Source organism: Triticum aestivum, chromosome 4D (assembly GCF_018294505.1).
Source record: "Triticum aestivum cultivar Chinese Spring chromosome 4D, IWGSC CS RefSeq v2.1, whole genome shotgun sequence".
NCBI classification, from domain to species: domain Eukaryota; kingdom Viridiplantae; phylum Streptophyta; class Magnoliopsida; order Poales; family Poaceae; genus Triticum; species Triticum aestivum.
This window is the reverse complement of record NC_057805.1, coordinates 52,290,101-52,310,502: the sequence shown is the minus strand read 5'-3', so window position 1 is coordinate 52,310,502 and position 20,402 is coordinate 52,290,101. Positions and strand designations below refer to the sequence as shown.

General features: G+C 44.3%; 1 protein-coding gene across 2 annotated transcripts; it reads left to right on the top strand.

Annotated features, from left to right (window-relative positions):
- The first annotated feature begins 794 nt into the window (after window positions 1-794).
- Window positions 795-7,520, top strand: LOC123096136 (BTB/POZ domain-containing protein NPY4). 2 transcript variants are annotated; one of them, XM_044517759.1, is made up of 5 exons: window positions 795-1,088; window positions 2,324-2,799; window positions 4,690-4,759; window positions 5,388-6,572; window positions 6,660-7,520. In XM_044517759.1, the coding sequence occupies exons 2-5, from the start codon at window positions 2,738-2,740 to the stop codon at window positions 7,245-7,247; spliced, it is 1,905 nt and encodes a 634-aa protein (XP_044373694.1). In that variant the 5' UTR covers window positions 795-1,088; window positions 2,324-2,737; the 3' UTR covers window positions 7,248-7,520. The 2 variants fall into 2 exon arrangements, with proteins under 2 accessions (XP_044373694.1, XP_044373695.1); XM_044517760.1 differs by lacking the exon at window positions 795-1,088 and adding an exon at window positions 1,256-1,603.
- The last annotated feature ends 12,882 nt before the right edge of the window (window positions 7,521-20,402 follow it).

Below are 20,402 nucleotides of genomic sequence, written 5' to 3'. Positions count from 1 at the left end.
GCCAAATACCGCGATCAGCGAGACTGCACCAAGTACGGGGATGTGGACAGTTCTAATGTGCGTCACGCCATCACCCCGTACCCGAGGTTCAGCCCACCTGGCGTGCTTCACAGATGAAGTCATCGAACATAAATTCCCACCAGGCTTCAAAATTGTGAATGTCCAAAAGTACGACGGGTCGATTGACCCCTCAGTCTGGATCGAGGATTATGGGTCAGTTTGGTTGGCTTCCACAGGTCTTGGCGCCTGGCCTGGCCCCTGCCTGGAAGCTGCCTGGCTCTTGTTTTGTTGGTGTCCACAGGTTGAGTGCTCAGGCTGAGCGCCTGAGCCTGGGAACGTGATTAGCCAGGCAACATAGTTAGCCTGAGCCAGGCGACCCATTCTAGACGCCTGGACGTGCCTGGAGCAGCAGGCTGACACAAATTGCAGTCACTAGTAGTGAAGGTACAGAAAACGAGGGGATGGGGAGACGAATTAAAAGTACAAACGCCCCACCAGGCCAGGTAAGGAACCAAACAGTGCTAGCCTGACCAGGCAAATAATTTCAAATGCTCAGGCCCAGGCCAGTCGTGAAAAATGTCCAGACTTGCTGTCCAGGGCACCAACCAAACTAGCTCTATGAGCGTGTTTGGTTTCCATCAATGCCTGCCTGAACTGTGCAACACTCCCCACACACAAAATGAGACCACATATATTCTAATGAAATGAGCCTACATAAAAAAGTTCACCAAAACTAAAAGGACAAGGAGAAAAAGAACACAGGATTATAAACGCTTATGTGGAACCAGTGGAGAAAGGGAGGGGGCAGCAAGAGAACATTTAGAGGGGCAGAACAGTCCATTCCCAGAGCCCATGAACTAGGCTTTGCCACCCCACCCCGGCACCCCCCACCGGTTTTCCTCAAGATAAAAAACCAAATCCATTAGCTCTGCGTTAGAGCAGAAGCAGAAGCAGGCACCACCAAACTCAGCTCGCTCCGCAAGAAAGACACTCTCACCAGCGGCGGCCGGGCGGCAGATCGACGCCAAGAAACATAAGCGTTGTGCTTGATCGCATCAACCCAACTCACAAGTCACAACTGCTGCAAGGTAATTAAGCCCCTACCAGTTCTTCTTTTCCCCCTTCAAACAGGTTTGGATATTTTGTTTTGCTCTCTATCGTGAGTTAAGCAAGCCGCGCATTTTTCCCGTCCAATAATGAGATGAAATGGTGTACGTATTATTGAGGTTTATTTCTACGCTACTCCGACAATGAGTTGGAGGAGTGTATCCAGTAGTGGTGGTGGTTCGGTAGGAATGTTTCTTGGTGTTGGTTTGGTCGTTTCCCCTGTCCTAAAAAGCTGCCTTTTCTTCTGCGCTTTTCTGTTGGTTTCTGCCAACCAAGGCCTTTCTTTCCTCCCATCACTGGTTCCCTCCCCTCCTCCTCCGTCTGATGAGAAGCAGAGGAAGAGGCGGCGGCGTATCCTCCTCGCCGGGTCCATTGTCTAGGGCCTTCGAGATCGGACGGATCCTTCCTCTTCCCCTCTCCGCCGCCAGGCGTCTCCTTCCGCAGCTCCGCCCAACAAAGATCTTCGTCGCCCTCCGCTGATTCATTTCTTTTGCTGGTGACGGACCCCTAACCCGTTTCGATTGATTTATTTGACGCCGGCGATCTAATCCCAACGTTTAGTCTCTCCAATACACCCATTTATTCTGTAGCGGATTTGTTTGCAGATTATTTTCTAAAAGGTTTTTCTAAGGGTTCTGTTGATCATCCTTTCCCTTTGTTAGGCACTACTGAACTGAACTTGCGTTCCTTGTTAACTGAAAGTAAATCACAAATTTGTTCCTTTTTTTCTGTAGCATGAGATAGAGTGTACTTTTTGTTGAGATATGTGCCATTATTTGTCAATCCCGGTATTACAGTTTTTGTGGTCTTTTTTGTACGGGAAAGTTCATAATAATCCTATCTTCCATTTTCCTAATTTTGGATTTATTATAAGGTCTTTCCTCCTTAGCCAAAATTTACCTAGAAAAATCAGATTATGTCAACTTCTTTATGCACATTTCGATCTTGTTGCCCACCAAGAGGAGAAGCAACCCCTCCAAACCAGTGGTCTACGGATTGCAATTCTATAACTACTGTTTGACTGCCTACATGTGCCACACCCTTAAATTATTCTCATCTTGCAACCTGTCTGTGCCATTCATGTTGCTTGCTTGTGATTTTAACCAAGATAAGATTCCTCCCCTCACTGGTGCTTGTTCCCATGGTCTCCCAACATTGCATCACCGATTATTCCCGCTGTCCCCTCACCTCAAGATGCTGCCCTTGTGCTCTGCAGGTGCTGCCGCCCCTTACTCTCCCTGTGTGATCCAGCTTGGACGAGGACGAGTCCTTGTTGCCGTTGTGCTCTCCCGGACCCAGATCTTGATGCAACTGCCGGCTAGTTTACTCATCTAGAGGGAAGGAGGTCTGCTTGGGCTCTTGACCTGATTTGATTTGGTGGGGGCTCTGCCGCGGTTCAAAGGGGGACAGTTGGGCGTGGATCTTTATCACCAGTTGTTGGTGTTGTCCTTTCACATCGCAGTGGCCACCGGTTTGGTACTTTGTTGATGGGTTAAGTGTTGTGGGTTTGTTGAGGCGTTTCTTCTTGGCTCCCATTCGGTGGTGACCGGTGAGGTAGGGGAAAGTAGAAGAGCTAGAGAGAAAGCAAAAAGGGGAGGAGATTTGCAGGCTGTTTTTCGGTTTTGGCACAATGAAGCATATGAAGCTTGGCTCCAAGCCGGATGTCTTTCAGACAGAGGGCAGCAATATCAGGTTAGTCAGTTCGTCTCTGTTCGTCCTCAGAGTTTCTTCAGATTCTGTTAACATTTCTACTTTATCCAGCGCTTGGTCTGGATATCGTTCTTCTTCTTTTACTCCAGTTTAGTACCAGTCCTGTTGGATGATGGCAAGTAATTTTGTGGCTGAAATTCTGAGATCTGTTCACTTGAGAGATTTGGCTTTTGTATGCATCTTCGTTCTGCAAATTTGCCAGAATCGAGGGGATCTTCTTTTGATTGTTTCTTGAAATAAATTCCAAATAAATGAAGTCGCTAAAGGGGGCCAATCATACTGGTTACTGGTCATATGCGTTCAGCAATTAATTAGCTCTGTGGTGGGGAATACTGGCCTTGATCTGTAGTTCCCTGGGCTCCATTTCTTAAACAGGAAGAAAAGGATGTGAGCATGCTCCATCGGTGCCATTTCTTTGATTTCAGTTACTAGTATGAGCTTGTGAATCTGCGGAAAACGTCCAATCATTCTGAAGTACTCCCTCCGTCCGAAAAAACTTGTCTCAAGCTTGTCCTTCAAATGGATGTATCTAGCACTAACTTGGTGCTAGATCCATCCATTTGAGGGACAAGTTTTTTCGGACGGAGGGACATTACTATTGCAAATTTACATTACGAAACCTTTTATAAATGGATAAAACTACATAAGTACATATCTATATAATATGTACAGCTATTATATTTGTGTCATGTTTAGCAACTAAGTTTTAAAAGATTCACCATACGGATTGGATTGCTTTCTCATTATAACAATGTTCACAAAATTGGTTGCCTAGCATGCCTCCTAACTGTGATGCATCGTATCTTGACATTCGGATGGCTAACTATCCAACTGATGTTCTTTATAGGTTAATTTTTCCTTGATTCCTGCTAGTGGCATATGTTCTTAAGCTCCTCTGTACTTTGAGGGCATGTGCACATTTAATGGTTGCAATGCTTTTCTTAGTTTGTTTAGTGTTCATTCATTTTTTATAAGTGAGCTAGTTATTGACCTTGTGGTCCATCGTGTAGATTGAATTCTTGGAGCTCAATTAAGTTCTCTTTACCTTGCTATGTCCAATTTATTTAATCATTGGTCCTGCGCCAGTTCAATTAGTTATATTACTTGTCATACACAATGCTACTAGATGTGAAGTTGCTTTCCACACCTTTCTCCAGCGTTGCTTGTGGTACTTTGCTTAGGTAAATGGTCTGTCACTCGCTGTCTTACTTTTAGCTGATTCAGTGGGTTGGGATTTTGTTTCATTTTCATTTGAGCTCTCCATTATTTGTTTTTTGTGGATTATGTGAGTTTATTACTTTGCCATCTTTGTGATCTGTAACCAATTGTTTGTGTGCAACATATGTGACGATCTTTTCGAGAATTATTGTGGGCCCACTTTTATGAACTGTGCCGTTTCCACACGGTGTGTGATCCAGTAATCTGCCAATATCCTCACAATTGTCACCTTTGTCATTCTCTTGTAATGACGTGCGAGACGTGAGTGTTTGTGTCCTGACTGATATACTGTTCATTGAATAATGACATGTCATCACTACCATCTGCCCCTTGTATAGTTCATGCCTGTGTAATATGCTAGTTGCATAGTACAGCTATGACATGTGTACATACACATAAAAACACAGGAGCAGGAAGGTAGTGGGAAAATGTAAAAAATGGGCATATATCGATATATGCGGCCTGGAATTCTTTCATTACTGCTTTTAGATCTGTTGTGGTTATGTAAAGACCGTCAATTCCAATGTTGCATCTGTTTTATTTGAAAATTGACCTGTATTTTTTTTTTTGCATCTCATCAGTTTCTATATTATGCTTTGCCTCTATTTATACTAAACAGCTTTGACGCTAATGTCGTGTTAACATGCTTTTCAGGTTTGTTGCAACAGAGCTGGCAACAGACATCGTTATCTCCATAGGGGATGTCAAGTTTTATCTTCACAAGGTATCAACTTCTTATCTGTATAACTTGTTGCTCTCATGCTGTGACATTTTGAGAAGAATTCATCATACTAATATTGGCTATTAAGCGTGAACTAATTGCTAAGGCTCTTTCCTAGAGCTGTTAAAGAATTATTTTACCAGAATTGCTACAGATTTATATGACTAGCCTTTAGTTTAGAACACCTGATTATTAGGTATACTAAGGTTGGTAAGATGACCCCTTTTTTTTCTTTATGCTTTATCAATTAGAGCATTACATCCTTTGTTATTTGTGACTGCACATACACTCCTCGATTAAGCACAACATTTCAGAACTTGGTGGGTCTTCTACATTGCACAGTTCTATCATTTACAAATGATTGTTTCAACCTAGAAATTGCCTAATGGCAAAAGAAAAAAAGGAAACATGGAAGTGCTTTCAAGCTTTGGAAGTGTCAGCTGTCTATGTTTAGCAATTACTCCTTCCATATACTTTTGTATTGTAAATTTTTCTAACTGAAGGAACTGTTTATACATGTCCTTTATGCAGTATAATAGAGTAGAGGTTAATAAGTTAGCATCTGTTTTTTTCCTAGTTCAGCTTTACTTTATTATATCTAAAATAATTGAGCTGTGCACATTATTTGCAGTTCCCTCTTTTGTCAAAGAGTTCACGGTTGCAAAGATTAGTAGCTTCAAGTAACCAGGAAAGCGACGATGAAGTGAATATATCCGACATTCCTGGTGGTGCTTCTGCATTTGAAATTTGTGCCAAGTTTTGCTACGGCATGATTGTAACACTCAATGCATATAATGTTCTTGCTGCTCGTTGTGCAGCTGAGTACCTAGAAATGTTTGAGACCATTGACAAAGGAAATCTTATCTACAAAATTGATGTGTTCTTGACATCGAGCATTTTTCGCACCTGGAAAGACTCAATCATAGTTCTGCAAAGTACAAAGTCGTTGCTGCCATGGTCTGAGAATTTGAAGGTAATCAACCACTGCATTGATTCCATTGCATCGAAGGCGTCAATTGATCCGTCAGAGGTTGAGTGGTCATACACCTACAACAGAAAAAAGCTCCAATCCAAGAATGGTGTTGATTCTCACTGGAATGGAGTCAGGATGCAACAGATGGTCCCTAAGGACTGGTGGGTTGAGGACCTTTCTGAACTTGAAATGGATTTGTACAAGCGTGTGCTCCTAACAATCAAGGCAAAGGGAAGAACACCTGCTGTAGTTATTGGAGAAGCACTAAGAGTCTATGCATTCCGATGGCTGTTTGGTTCCCTTGAAGATGCTGTGAGCAATGGAATTGATTGCACAAAACGTCGTGCAGTTCTCGAAAGCATTGTATTTCTGCTGCCCACTGAAAAAGGTTCAGTGTCATGTGGTTTTCTTCTCAAGTTACTAAATGCTGCATGCTTGCTGGAATCTGGAGAGTTTTATCGTGATAACTTGGTAAAGAGAATAGGCACCCAACTGGATGGTGCTTCAGTTGCAGACCTTCTTATACCAGCAACCAGTGCTGAAAATGGTGTGTATAATGTTGACCTGATCATGGCAATAGTAGAGCAGTTCATGTCACATCATAGTGATAATGGTAAAATGACTTTTCAAGATGATGATGAAATTGTGGAAGTCGAGAAGTTTGCTTCTGTTTCCAGCACGTCAAAGCTGGCAGTTGCAAAGCTGGTCGATGAATATCTTGGTGAGATCGCTAAAGACCCTAACCTGCCTGTTCTGAAGTTCATTGCACTTGCTGAAATGGTGTCTGCCTCGTCCCGACAAATGCATGACGAACTATACCATGCCATCGACATGTATCTAAAGGTAATATTTTTCACATACATCTTCTGTTTCCAGTTAGCATGTCTGCTGTTGGGAGTTTGGAACTTACACGCAATTCCATGCTTACAGGAGCACCCCAGCCTATCAAAGAGCGAAAAGAAGAGATTATGTGGATTGATGGACTGCAAGAAGCTGTCCCAGGAGGCCTGCATGCACGCGGTGCAGAATGAACGGCTTCCTCTTCGTGTCGTTGTGCAAGTTCTCTTCTTTGAGCAAGTCCGAGCATCAGCCGCTTCTGCCAGGAGTGACTCTGGAGCCGACCTTTCATCCGCTGTTCACTCGCTTCTTCCCAGAGAGAACGGCAACTCATACGGCAGCTCAAGGTCAGCCGCCACAACAACAACCGAAGAGGAAGGCAGTGGAGTCCCGACATCCAGCGACATAAACTCTTTCAGGTCGATGCGGCTCGCGAACAACTGCGGTGGCAGCGAGAGGAGCAGCACAAGCAGCGACATCAACAAGAACGGCGAAGACAAGAGCACCACCACCGGCAAGGCGAAAGTGATGCTGATGCCGAAGATGCTAAGCAAGCTCTGGTCTGGGAAGACGCACGTTGGCGAGAACAGCAGCTCAGACGCGTCGGTGAGCCCCGGATCCGCCAACCCGGAGGAGGTGAAGTCGACGCCGTCACGGAACACGAGGCAATCGACGTCCTAGTGGCTGGTGCTAACAGTATCATAGCACACGTAGTTTTTCGCTGTCATTGCTTTGATTTTTTGCTTTACACGAGAGTAGCAATCTTAAAAAGTGGAGTACTACTGACTGCCCTGCCCTGTCGCCAATGATGTTTTTGAAGCATTTTATGCTAGTAACTGGTGTAGCCCGTAGAGGTCTGGCCATTGGTGTTCAGGAACACATTTCAGGAGATAAAACTGTAATTGTTTTTGTTTTCGGTGGCAATATAAAAGGAAGCCTTTTTTGGAGGAGGCAGACTGGCAGAGTACAGAAAATCCATGTGTTTTGGAATCCTCCGTCAAGGATTCAGTTCATCCATGCTGCCTGGCAACTGTGAATTATCTGTTGATGAAGCGATTGGAATTTAGGTGGAGCATTGGTTACTTTTATCTGAAGGTGCAAATCTAAGCATTCACATCGCTTCGGATTGTTCACAAAAAATCTGAATGTTTTTTGTGACAAAATTTTCAAGTGCTTGCAGAAATTCGTCATGGAATCACATTTCTAGAAGGTGTGGTAAAAAAACAAAATTGATACTCTGGAAATGCTACTTCAAAAGCATTTTGGAGCATTGATTTTGTTTTTTTTACCACGCCTTATAGAAATGTGATTTCATGACGAATTTTTGCAAGCACTTGAAACTTTTATCAATGTTTGTCACAAAAAAATTCAGTTATTTTTTATTTTTCTTTCGATTTTTTATTTTACTGTTTATCGAGCTCAGCTCGAGAGCAGAAGGACACTTTAGGTGTAAGAATATCTACAACCAGACCCTAGACATCTGGGCGGACAGCTCGCCTTGACCAAGAAACGCCACCCAAACAGCACAAATACTATGTGTCGCTCATTGTGAGCATTAAGTCTCCGAGCGCTCACTAGCGTAGAACATGGGCCTGCTCATTAGCGAGCGAACCGTTACGACAAGTTTTAGGAAAACCTTGTAGATCCCCTAAAAAAGGTAAAACCATGTAGAAGCTTCTGGATTTTTTTCCTTTTGTTGTTTTATCCTCTTTTTATCGTTTTTCTGTTTCTTTTAATTTTTTAACATAATTCACAATTTTAAAATGTGGTCACTTTTTAGATGCTTTAAATTTAAAAATTGTTCACATTTTCAAAAAAAATTTAAAAAATATTCACAATTTAAAAATTGTTCATAAATATCATTTTTTTAAAAAAATTCAATAAATGTTCGAAAATTTCAGAAAATTGCTAGAGAACATTTTTGTTATTCACGTGAACTTTTTTGAATTCATGAACTTTTTTTGAATTTGCGAACATTTTTTAAACCCTGAATTTTTATTGTATTCATGAAAAAAACCGCGCAACTTTTTTCAAATTTGAGGACTTTTTTTAATTCATAATTGGTATTAATTATAAAAAAAACTCAAAAAAACAGTCGCCTACGCTCGCTCTCATTCGCATGAGGATACTCGCTTATGCGGCCCAGGCCCATGTAGCACCTGCCAACCTGAGCAACGCGACACTTTTCTCGCTCGCTGTGAGCGATATAAAGTAGCCTGACCGGACCCTTCAAAGCCAATCTATACGTCTGGGCTCTCCGACACCCCTCAACCCATATGTGGGGCGGATTGAGGACGCATGGACGTGTCCGCCACGTCGGACAAACGGGCGAGACTCGCGCCAAAATCTATCGGTCTGTCGAGGAGATTCACCAGTTTGGTGATGCCGGATTCATGTCACCGCTCCAGCGAGCCATTCGAGGAGCCAAATCCGACTATCTAAACCGGACGATGAGGGAAACCCTAGCCGCACCCATTTTCCTCATTTCCCTCTGGTTCGCGTCGCCACTGATTCCCCTCTACGCTTCTCCTTTTGCTCTGACTTTGTTGTCCGCCATGATCTTGCAGAAGATCGCCTATTAGAAAAGGCTCACGCCCGAGCGCCGGGCGGAGATCTCACAGGAGAAGCGCGACGCCGAGGAATGTCACACCGCAAGCCTTGTGGAGAAGGGCGAGGCGAAGGAGGATGCGGAGAAGGAGGCGTCGAGCATGAAGGTTGAGCACTTAGCTTGACGGATTTGGCATAGAGGAGCTGTTTGAGGCGGATCAAGCGGGCTATCCTAAGCGGCTCTTCGTGAATGAGGACGAGGAAGAGGAGATACCAGTCACTCGCATTGCCTCCAATGATCATGAGGCCGACAGCTCCGGCAAGGGGATCGTCGACATCTCCTCATATGAGAAGTAGGAAGTGTAGTTCTCGTTTAATCTTTGTATGAAATACGTATGATGAAATCTAGGTTGCATGTAGTTGAATGGAATTGAGGGTTAAAAAATGGAGCGTGTGGTTGTGGACACAGAAAAATGAGGGGGGCCGACTGCTCTTGTCCTCGTCCGCAGAGATATAGGGGTCAGATTTGTGAATTGCGGTTGCACATGTTCAAAAAGCATCTATAATCGGATTGGGCTAGTTTGATCCCCTACATATCCACAGACACATTCGGACATTGTCTAGGTGTGTTCTCTTCAAACCCTTATTTGTGTGTGCATGCGGCCATGCCAATCACCTTTCCCCTATATGTTGAGTCACATGCATATGATTGGTTGGGATAAAAAGAAAGGAAAAAGAAAAATATAAACAAAGGGAGAAAGTAGTCTAGGGCGGGCCAAATCATAGGTGGCGGACTACCCGAACGCCCTTATATCCTCCCTAAATATGACGTTTTCGAACAGCCCGGACATATAAGAACAATTTGAGCGAAAGTCCCCTTCTACTCCCGAGCTCATTTGAGCTCGGGGTGGATAGTAAATTCTGAAGAAAAAATCAGAAAAAACTGAATTTTTCTGGGTGCAACTTTGACAAATGTTCTCAGCGCTTGTAAATATTCATCCCGAAATAACATTCGTGGAAGTTATGGCAAAAAAAAACAACACTCCAAAATGCTTTCTTAAATAGCATTTCTGGAGTGCCGATTTTATTTATTTTTACCACGACTTCGACGAATGTTATTTCGGGATGAATTCCCAGAACTGAGACGTTTGTCAAAGTTTGCGCTAAAAAAGATTCAGATTTTTTATTTTTTTACTACTTTTTTTATTTTACTCTTCATTAGAGAGTATATGAGCTCGAGTTGAGAATAGTTGCGTCCCAATTTGAGGGTCTGGTTGGATGACCATTTTTTCCTCCCATCTGAACAGTGATCAGATTATCTGCGTTTGAGGTGGATTTAAGAGGTCCCACTGTAAATGCTTTAAGACGATCGTCTCTTGTTCTTCTTTCCCTCTCGTTGTCACCGCAGTCGTATCACACTGCGACGGTGCAGCAAACGGCGTCCATGCAAGAAGCCGTGTCGGGCCAGGTCGCGCCCCCCGTGTGGGCACCTCGTTCACTTCGTCGTGCTGAAGCTCTGTCAGCGACGCCGTAACGAATCAGTACCACTAGTCAATTTTTTGCAGTTCAGTACCAACTCAAAGCCTAAGTGTTGCAAAACGGTCTGACGCCCGTATAAGAACGTATTGACCACGTATCTGACCGACCGGGCCCACGTGTCAGGTGCCACGGTGGCGTACCCGCCCGCACCTGGGTCGGTCGCTGTATCTGGCTCGAGGCTGGTCGAACCGGAGCCAACCGCACTCTGTCCCTCTCCTCTGTTCGCCCCCTCGCCCTCGTCTCTCCCATCCGCCGCCGCTCGCCGTGCAGTCCGCCGCGTCCGCCAGCGCCGCCGCGCCATGGTCTTCGAGGATGAGAGCAGTGACGACTGGTCCAGCCTGCACATCTCCTCCTCCGACGACGATATGCAGTATCAGGTCAGTGGTAGAGATAGGGTTAGGGTTTCTGATTTGGGGATTGGGGATTTGGTGATCTGGTTTTTTGATTTGGCTATTTTGGTTCTTTTTGCTCCTGTAGATTCCTGCTAGCATTGAAGACCAAGACTACAATGGCTTGGAGAAGGCACCCGAGGGGCTCTGCGTGGAGCATCGGCTGCCAACTGAGCGTCGTGTAGCTTTTGAAGGATTTGAGACGGGCAGGAGGTTTCTAGTTTGTGCTCAGCCTGTAAGAATCATGCTCTCTCTCTATGTTCACTGTAATATAGTTGGTAGCCTCTGTTCAGTAAGTTAGTACTACTGATGATGAAGCTCATTGTTTACCATTTAGTAGTTTTGATGCTCACCTTTGGTAAACATGCCACCTGATGTTAGTAATATATATGGGCATCAGCTTAGTTGGCAGTGGAGATGCTCATAGTTTAGTTATTTATTAGTATTGAAGCTCACTGCAACATGTTGTGTAGGCATGTGCTCATGTGTATTTTTGTTTAGTTAAACTGCCCACTATTTTGTAGTATTATATTTGGCCAGCAACTTAGTTAGCAGTGGAGATGATCATTTTTAATTGAGGCAAATGGCGATTATTTGATAGAGTAGAAGCTCAAAGTTGAGTGTTTCATAGTTGCTTGTCTATATTTTATATTGCATGACAATTTGTCCTAGATCTTAGGTTGCAGTAGAAGTAGCATTGTTTAGTTGGCCACATGCATAGGTTGTAGTTGTTATGCTGTTAGTTGATTTTTTTAAAATTCCCTTTTATAATTGCAATTCTTCGGAGAGTAACAATATAAGTGTTTGCTATATTACATGAAGGTCGGAATTGTGGTTTTCTTGGGTGGGTTGACCCAGAGTGGCCTCCCACAATGCAAAATGCATTGTTGAAGCTTTGGGAAATGTTTGAAGACAGCAGGACTGCTAGGAGGAAGGATAACCTGGATAGTTCACTTACTATTCACCACCTTAAAGAAGAGAAAAGGAATCTGGATGCCAACTATGACAAACTGGTTGAAGATGTTCATCAACTTCTCAATGCCCAGGAGGACAGGGTGTTGGATTTTAGCTATGTGCAGGCTAAGGAGAAGAGAGCTGAGGTTACCAGTGCATCAGCTGTGGCTGGCCCGAAGAATGAGATGGAGAAGAAAGAGGCAGCAAACTTGAAGCTGCAAGAGAAGTATGCAGTGCTGATGAACCTGGTAGAAGCTCAAGGCAGTGTCATAGGAACCTGAAGATGAATCATTTGAAAGAGAAGGAAAAGCTAACTAAAGGCAACAACAATTTAAAGGTTCATGTTGATGAGCTCACCAAGTCTGTGAAAAAAGTCATTGAAGAGAATGTGCAGCTGAACCTTCACATGTCTGATCTCAAGAAGGGACATGAGAATATGATAAAATGCAAGGATGAGCTCAAGCTCCAGGTTGTTGTTCAGTTCAAGTCACTGGAGAAGAACGAAGAGAAGTTGAAGTTGATCCATGACATCTTGAAGGAATGAGGTAGATGAAGATGAACTGGGTAGATGAATGAGAGCATACCTATCATGATATATGTTGCTTTGATCGAAGGCTTTGCTAATCTTTTGTGAAGGGTGGTTTAATGAAATGTAATGTATGGATGTAGTAGTTGTGAACTATGTTGAACTCCACTATGCTATGGTCTTTAGCTAATGTTGTAAGAATCTATTAATTATGGATGTAAGAATCTATGGTTATGTTGAACTCCACTATGCTATGGTATTTAGTTAATGCTTTGTTAGATGGCTCAAGTTATACCTATGATGATATATGTTGCTTTGATGGTTGTTAGATGGCTCAAGTTATACCTATGATGATATATGTTGCTTTGATGGCTGTTAGATGGCTCAAGTTATACCTATGATGATATATGTTCCTTTGATAGATGGATGATAGATGCTGGATGATGGTTTATATATATCTTGATAGATGTCGCTTTCATGGTTGGGGTTTGGTGGTTAGGGTTCCATCGACGTGGACCACCCTAAACCAAACAAGTTGGGTGGTTAGGGTTCCGTCGACGCCGAGCCACCATAAACCATACAAGTTGGGTGGTTAGGGTTCCGTCGATGCCGAGCCACCCTAAACCAAACAAGTTGGGTGGTTAGGGTTCCCTCGACGCCGAGCCACCCTAAACCAAACAAGTTGGGTGGTTAGGGTTCCGTCGATGCCGAGCCACCCTAAACCAAACAAGTTGGGTGGTTAGGGTTCCCTCGACGCCGAGCCACCCTAAACCAAACAAGTTGGGTGGTTAGGGTTCCTCGATGCCGAGCCACCCTAAACCAAACAAGTTGGGTGGTTAGGGTTCCCTCGACGCCGAGCCACCCTAAACCAAACAAGTTGGGTGGTTAGGGTTCCCTCGACGCCGAGCCACCCTAAACCAAACAAGTTGGGTGGTTAGGGTTCCCTCGACGCTGAGCCACCCTAAACCATACAAGTTGGGTGGCTAGGGTTCCCTCGGCGCCGAGCCACCCTAAACCAAACAAGTTGGGTGGCTAGGGTTCCCTCGGCGCCGAGCCACCCTAAACCAGACAACTATCATATGAAGCTATAAACAAACAAATATCAGAACATACATAGTTCAGAATCACATTAAACTTAGTACACATTAAACATTGCTCATATGAGACTTAGTACACATCAGACCCAACTTAGTACTCCATCAGAACATACATAGTTTAGAAGCACAAATAACTTAGTTCAGAAGCAAAACCCATAAGCATTTTCCAGTACACATCAGACAAAGTTGCAACATTCATTGTTCAGAATGATAAATTGCACCATTCTATTACTCAAGTGTTACCACTGGCAGTAAAGAATGACATCTAGCCAGTATGACTCCTTGGGACACTTGAAGGAGGAGCACCAGAAGTAGAAGGACCAGAAGATGAAGCTCCAACAGCAAATTGTGGGGCAATGAAAGGCCTTGGGACACTTGCACTAGCTGGCCTTCTTCCAGATCTGGCAGTAGCAGATCTTGCAGTAGCAGACCTTGCTGGTGGCTGTTGTGATCTTGATGGTGGCTGTTGTGATCTTGCTGGTGGGGTATCTTCATTCCTTGATCTTGCAGGTGGAGTAGCTTCATTCCTTGATTTGGCAGGTGCCTTGCAAACATACAAGGAAACATGGTAGTTAGTAACAAGGGTTTAGCACATAAAACATACAAGGAAACCAAGCAATTAACAAGTTACATTAACAAGGGTTTACCACATGCTTATTTTTCCTCATCGCCAACTCTGGTCTCAACTATTGCTTGCAGTTGGTGTACCTATGGCCTTGGAGCCCACAGTTGCTACATGTTATAGTGGTCATTCTTGAACTGTCTTTTGGTTTTGGAACCTCAAATCTGCCCTTTATTCTCTTATCTTTCCTTCTCCCCTTCTTCACATGAAATTTGGGTGGCTCTATGTCTGGTCCACTTTTCCTTGTCCAACCATGTTCACCAGGAACTGGATATATCATTGGTTCATATGCAGCAAGGTAAAAATGTTTTTTTGAAGAAATTGCAGACATAGTCCTCTGAAAATATTTTTGCCTTGTTAATTGCTGATATTGCATGGTTGCATGGTATGCCAGACAGGTCCCACTTTTTGCAGCCACATGTATAAAGTTCCAAGTTTATAGCATGTGTTTGTTGCCCACTGGTCACTTGCCAAAGATTTACACCAACTTGAATAGGTTTGCAGAATCTGGCCCTTTCCTTTTCCACCTCTAGCTTCTCAGCATAATGTGGTGTGATCTCCCACAGAGCTGCCTTTCCTGTCTCTCTCTCTCCCTCTCTCTCTGTGTGTGTGTGTGTGTTCCTATGCCACCTCGCCATCTGCTTGTCCTTAATACCATCAACATAGTCCTAATAGGTTTTTCCCTAAAATCTAGGATGTACTTGTTGAACACCTCAGACAGGTTGTTAACAACCAAGTCTGTCTTGCAGTTAGTGTTAAAAGCATGCCTAGCCCATGTGTGCTTAGGTATTCCACTTAGCCACTTCCAAGCTTCCTCACTCTCATTTTTCAGGTCATTCATGGCAATGCTAAACTTGTGCTGGTTATAATCATAGCTGGCATTATCCATGCATTTCTTAAGATCTTCCCCCCTAAACCTAGCATTCTGGAAATTTGCATAGAGGTGTCTAAGGCAAAATCTTTGATGGCAGTTTGAAAAACTTGGTTTACTGCATTAGTAGCCCCTGTTCACATAACATGCTAGACTTAGCTGCTGTACTACTGCATCTAGAACATAACATGCTAATGCAGAGAGTAACTCTAATGCAGAAGAACATAACAAGAAGAACATAACAAGAAGAACATAACAGGAAGATGCATGCAAACCTTCTGTCTATCAGACATAGTATAAATGCCAACTTCTCCTCCTAGACATATCTTCAGTTGGTGCAGAAACCAACACCAGTTAGTTGTGTCCTCTTGTCCAACAATAGCAAATGGAAGTGGGAAAATATTGTAATTGCCATCTCTTCCAGTGGCAGCAAGGATTTGAGCACCGGTGGTGAGCTTAATAAAGCATCCATCAACACCTGTTGTTGCAACCAAAGAACAATTTAAGTCACTATAAATCACTACTAAACTATGAGATTCTAATCTAACAATACTATATATTTAAGTCACTATAAAGCAATACTAAACAATTAAAACTTGCGATGTACAATAACAAAGATTTGAGCACCAGTGATAAGACAAGGAAGGCATAACGAACCAATGAATGGTCTGCATCCATTGAGAAATCCCTCCCTTGCTCCATTTATGCAGAAGAACATAGCATGAAACCTTGGTCCTGGATGTGGTATTTTTGTAGTTGGTTTTGGAGTAACTGTTGTAACTACAACTCTACTACCAGGGTTTGTACCCATGATGGTCTGATCATAATTGATGCAGAGTATCCCACGGTCATCTCCATGCACACCTTCATAGCACCTCAAGCCCCAAGTGGACCGACCAGACTTAAGGTGAACCCGCTCCTCTTCAAGATTTACATGCATATCTATTGGACTTGGTTGCTACCTCACCATGGAACATTGTGCATCATTAGGTACGAGGGCGACCGCCACCAAGAAGCTAGGGAGCTTCCCGGAGGCCAAGGAGAAGGACCCCCAAGGCCACAAGGAAGAAGAAGGAGTGCACGAAGTTCATCTCTGCACTTCCCAGGCGACCCCGTGCCCACGGCCCTTGAAGACCCCGTGCGCACGAGCTACACAGGGAGCTGGCGCGGGAGCACCCCATGCGCACGGGCTTGTACCGTGCCCACGGGACCCCCATGCGCACGGGCTCATCAGGATGGACGACCGAGAGTCACCTGTTGGGCCTCCACTTCGTCCCCTTCCTCCACCTACCTATATATATCCCTCTCCCTCCTCCATTTAGACTTAGCAAAGTAGTTGATAGACATTAGAGAGCTTTGCTCCTTATATCCACTCCTCTAGGAGATCAATACCTCCTAGGAGAAGATCCCCTTGTGGATTCAAGACCTCCTCTTGGAGAAGACTATCATCAAGACCTCTTTCCTCATAGGATTGGGATGAACTAGTTACCTCTTGTATCTTCTTGCGTTGGATTTGGACCCTTGTATCCTCTTTGTGTATGTGGGTTTAGCACATGTGTGATTGGATCTAGTTGATTTGAGTGTTTCCCCTCTCTTGTGTTCTTCGTGTTCTTCATAGTATTTCCCCTCCAATTCGTGAAAGATCCATCTTAGTGTTCCACCCTACAACATCTTGGTATCATGAGCCATGGTTTCTCACAAAATTGGAGCCCCCCCTTCTTGTTTTCTAGCCTAATTTTGCTGTGTTCATCCCCAATTTCGAAAATCCCCAACAAAAATAGCCCCAATTTTTTTTTGTTGGTTTGATGAGGTTTTGTTGGATTTGATCCATGGATTTGCTTGGTTTCAAGTGGATCCAGCTTTCCCCCATCTTTTCTCCACCATCCATCCCCAAATTCTCTCTAATTTTGCCCTAGAAATCTTCGACTTCCGCCCCGAAATCGTGAAATTTCCGCCCACCCCGTGCCCACGGGCCCCAGACCCCGTGCGCACGGGCCACCGAAAAGTATCTGGACACCCCGTGCCCACGGACCTGTACCATGCGCACGGGACCCCGTGCCCACGGGCCTCTACCCCCGTGTGCACGCCCCCCCCAGTTCAGCCGCCGACACATCACCGTTTTGGGCATAACTTCCACATACGGAGTCCGATTTTCGTGTTCTTTAGCTCGTTGAGAAGCTATTGGCATCCCCCATCCATGTAGATAGGTTCCAACACCATTTGACCCCATCACAATTTTTACATTTTGGCATCTTTGCCTAGGCCCTCCACCATGTCATCCGCAAAACCACCAGAGCTTTCCGCAACCTAACCCATTTTGCTCCATTTAGCATTTGTGGTTGTTTGAGTTGTGACTTGAGTCTCATAAGGTGTTTAGGATACTTAGGGACGGTTGCTTCTTCATCAACCACCACCACCACTTCCACATTGCCAACTCCGGAACCACCAACGCATTCCGCTACTACCATTTGACATTTACCTTTGGAGATTTTGAGTTTGCGGTTATTCCGTTTCCTAGGGTGTTTCGGCTAACTAGGAACGGTTCGACATCGACAACACCGCCGCTCAACTTCAAAAAGGATTCGACATTGACCACTTCAGCATTTTGACACCCTAATAGTACGCAAGAACGGTAACCTCTATATCACCTTGGTATCGTGGTATCCCATCATTGTACATTCTTGCCATTGCATTGATAACCCCTTAGCCAATTTTGCGTCACTTGCTTATCAAGACTAGCCCTTGAGTATTGCCGGCAACGTTACTTGTGCACATTAGTGATCATCAATCTACACCTTCCATTGCATACATACCATATCATATTGGTATCATATCATCTCTTGTGTCACAAGATTGTTCCCGAATATACACAATTGCTATCTTGGTTCGAGCATTTTGCATAAGTGGCCATATCAAAAAAAGGAAGAATAAGCTTTTAAGCAAAGAAGAGAAAACAAAGAGCTTGTAAGCAATAGCCATAGCATCATACCACATTGCACATAAGATTGCCATACCCGATCATCTTGGATCATCTTAAGAAGAACACCGGGAACATCATACACATAGCATACTTGGGATAGAAAGCTCATACATTTTGCATGTTATAGGTTGTGCACAAGTGTCGTATCTACCTTGTGAGCAATCATGCTAGCGTCTCTCTTCAGTTGTGCAACACGAGCGTTTTCCGTGGATTCCACATTTTGTGCTCATTCCTTGGTTGCACGACCCCATTTATCTATCTGTGTGTGTGTTTCCGTGTGCCACACATTGCTATTGTTCTACTTGTTTCACTTGCGAATTTGTGAATCTTTTCCAACATTATTGACTCTTTCTAAAATTTTGCATCAAAGTTTTGTGCCACTATCCTCACCAAGCTCCACCATAAGCCTTATTTGTGTAGGTGTAAGAATTGACAAGATCCGGTACCAATTGTGCTACTTCCATAATACATTATTGAGTGATCATTGATCCATCTTCAACATTGGAAAGGTACATTTGGTCTAGTTCTTCCCATTCTTCCACTCACATTTGCTCGAGTTTTGTGATGGATAGGCAAAACACATCATCTTCGGTCTTCGACCGCCTCGAGCGACTCGCCATCGACATACGACACTCCGAAGCAAGGAAAAGGGACTACCTTGACGACAAGTTGGACGCACACATGGATGACATCCGACATGTGTTGGCCAACTACAAGTCTTCTTCCCCTCCGTCATCTTCATGGCGGAGACGCTCAAGTCGCACACCTTCGGAGCGGCCACACGATGCAAGTACCACGCGACACTGTCATCATCTTCGAGACGCCTGCCAAGACAATGAACAAGACCATGAAGAGCGACCTTCGGGACGAGAGTTGGCTTCTCTGCCACCCCCATGCACACGGGCCCTCGACCCCCGTGCACACGGCCTCTTGCACCCCCATGCGCACGGGCTCTACAGAACAGGACCATCGACCCCAAGGCTGCGGCTTCATCAACAACTTTGGCATTTCGCCTTTGGACGTACGGCATCTTCGCCTACTTCCCACGAGTATGCCTACTTCGACATCATCAAGTCCAAGGTGATCACCTACGAGCGAGGGCGACACTTCCATCTTCGGAAGCCCCTCAAGGAAGACGACCGAGCTTGGGAAATTCCCTTCGGTCATGGAGGCGAGCTACGAGGTGAAGGAAATATGCCCTAGAGGCAATAATAAAGTTATTATTTATTTCCTTATTTCATGATAAATGTTTATTATTCATGCTAGAATTATATTAACCGGAAACATAATACATGTGTGAATACATAGACAAACATAGTGTCACTAGTATGCCTCTACTTGACTAGCTCGTTGATCAAAGATGGTTGAGTTTCCTAGCCATAGACATGAGTTGTCATTTTATTAACGGGATCACATCATTAGAGAATGATGTGATTGACTTGACCCATTCCGTTAGCTTAGCACTTGATCGTTTAGTATGTTGCTATTGCTTTCTTCATGACTTATACATGTTCCTATGACTATGAGATTATGCAACTCCCGAATACCGGAGGAACACTTTGTGTGCTACCAAACATCACAACGTAACTGGGTGATTATAAAGGTGCTCTACAGATGTCTCCGATGGTACTTGTTGAGTTGGCATAGATCAAGATTAGGATTTGTCACTCCGATTGTCGGAGAGGTATCTCTGGGCCCTCTCGGTAATGCACATCACTATAAGCCTTGCAAGCAATGTGACTAATGAGTTAGTTGCGGGATGATGCATTACGGAACGAGTAAAGAGACTTGCCGGTAACGACATTGAACTAGGTATTGAGATACCGACAATCGAATCTCGGGCAAGTAACGTACCGATGACAAAGGGAACAACGTATGTTGTTATGCGGTTTGACCGATAAAGATCTTCGTAGAATATGTAGGAACCAATATGAGCATCCAGGTTCCGCTATTGGTTATTTTATGGAGACGTGTCTCGGTCATGTCTACATAGTTCTCGAACCCGTAGGGTCCGCATGCTTAAAGTTCTGTGACGATCAGTATTATGAGTTTATGTGATTTGATGTACGAAGGTAGTTTGGAATCCCAGATGAGATCGGGGACATGACGAGGAGTCTCAAAATGTTTGAGAAGTAAAGATCGGTATATTGGACGACTATATTCGGACATCGGAAAGGTTCCGAGTGATTCGGTTATTTTTCGGGGAACCGGGGAGCTACGGGAATACGAGGAAGAAGTAATGGGCCTCATGGGCCAAGTGGTGGAAGAGAGGAGGCAGGGCGCGCGGCCCCCCTAGCCCAAACCGAATTGG

Bases quoted from the DNA above. Each gene is read 5' to 3' on its own strand.
- LOC123096136 (XM_044517759.1), top strand. From the start codon at position 2,738: ATGAAGCATATGAAGCTTGGCTCCAAGCCGGATGTCTTTCAGACAGAG. The intron at 4,760-5,387 runs GTATCAACTTCT...CATTATTTGCAG, and splicing joins TCAAGTTTTATCTTCACAAG to TTCCCTCTTTTGTCAAAGAG. The intron at 6,573-6,659 runs GTAATATTTTTC...CCATGCTTACAG, and splicing joins CCATCGACATGTATCTAAAG to GAGCACCCCAGCCTATCAAA.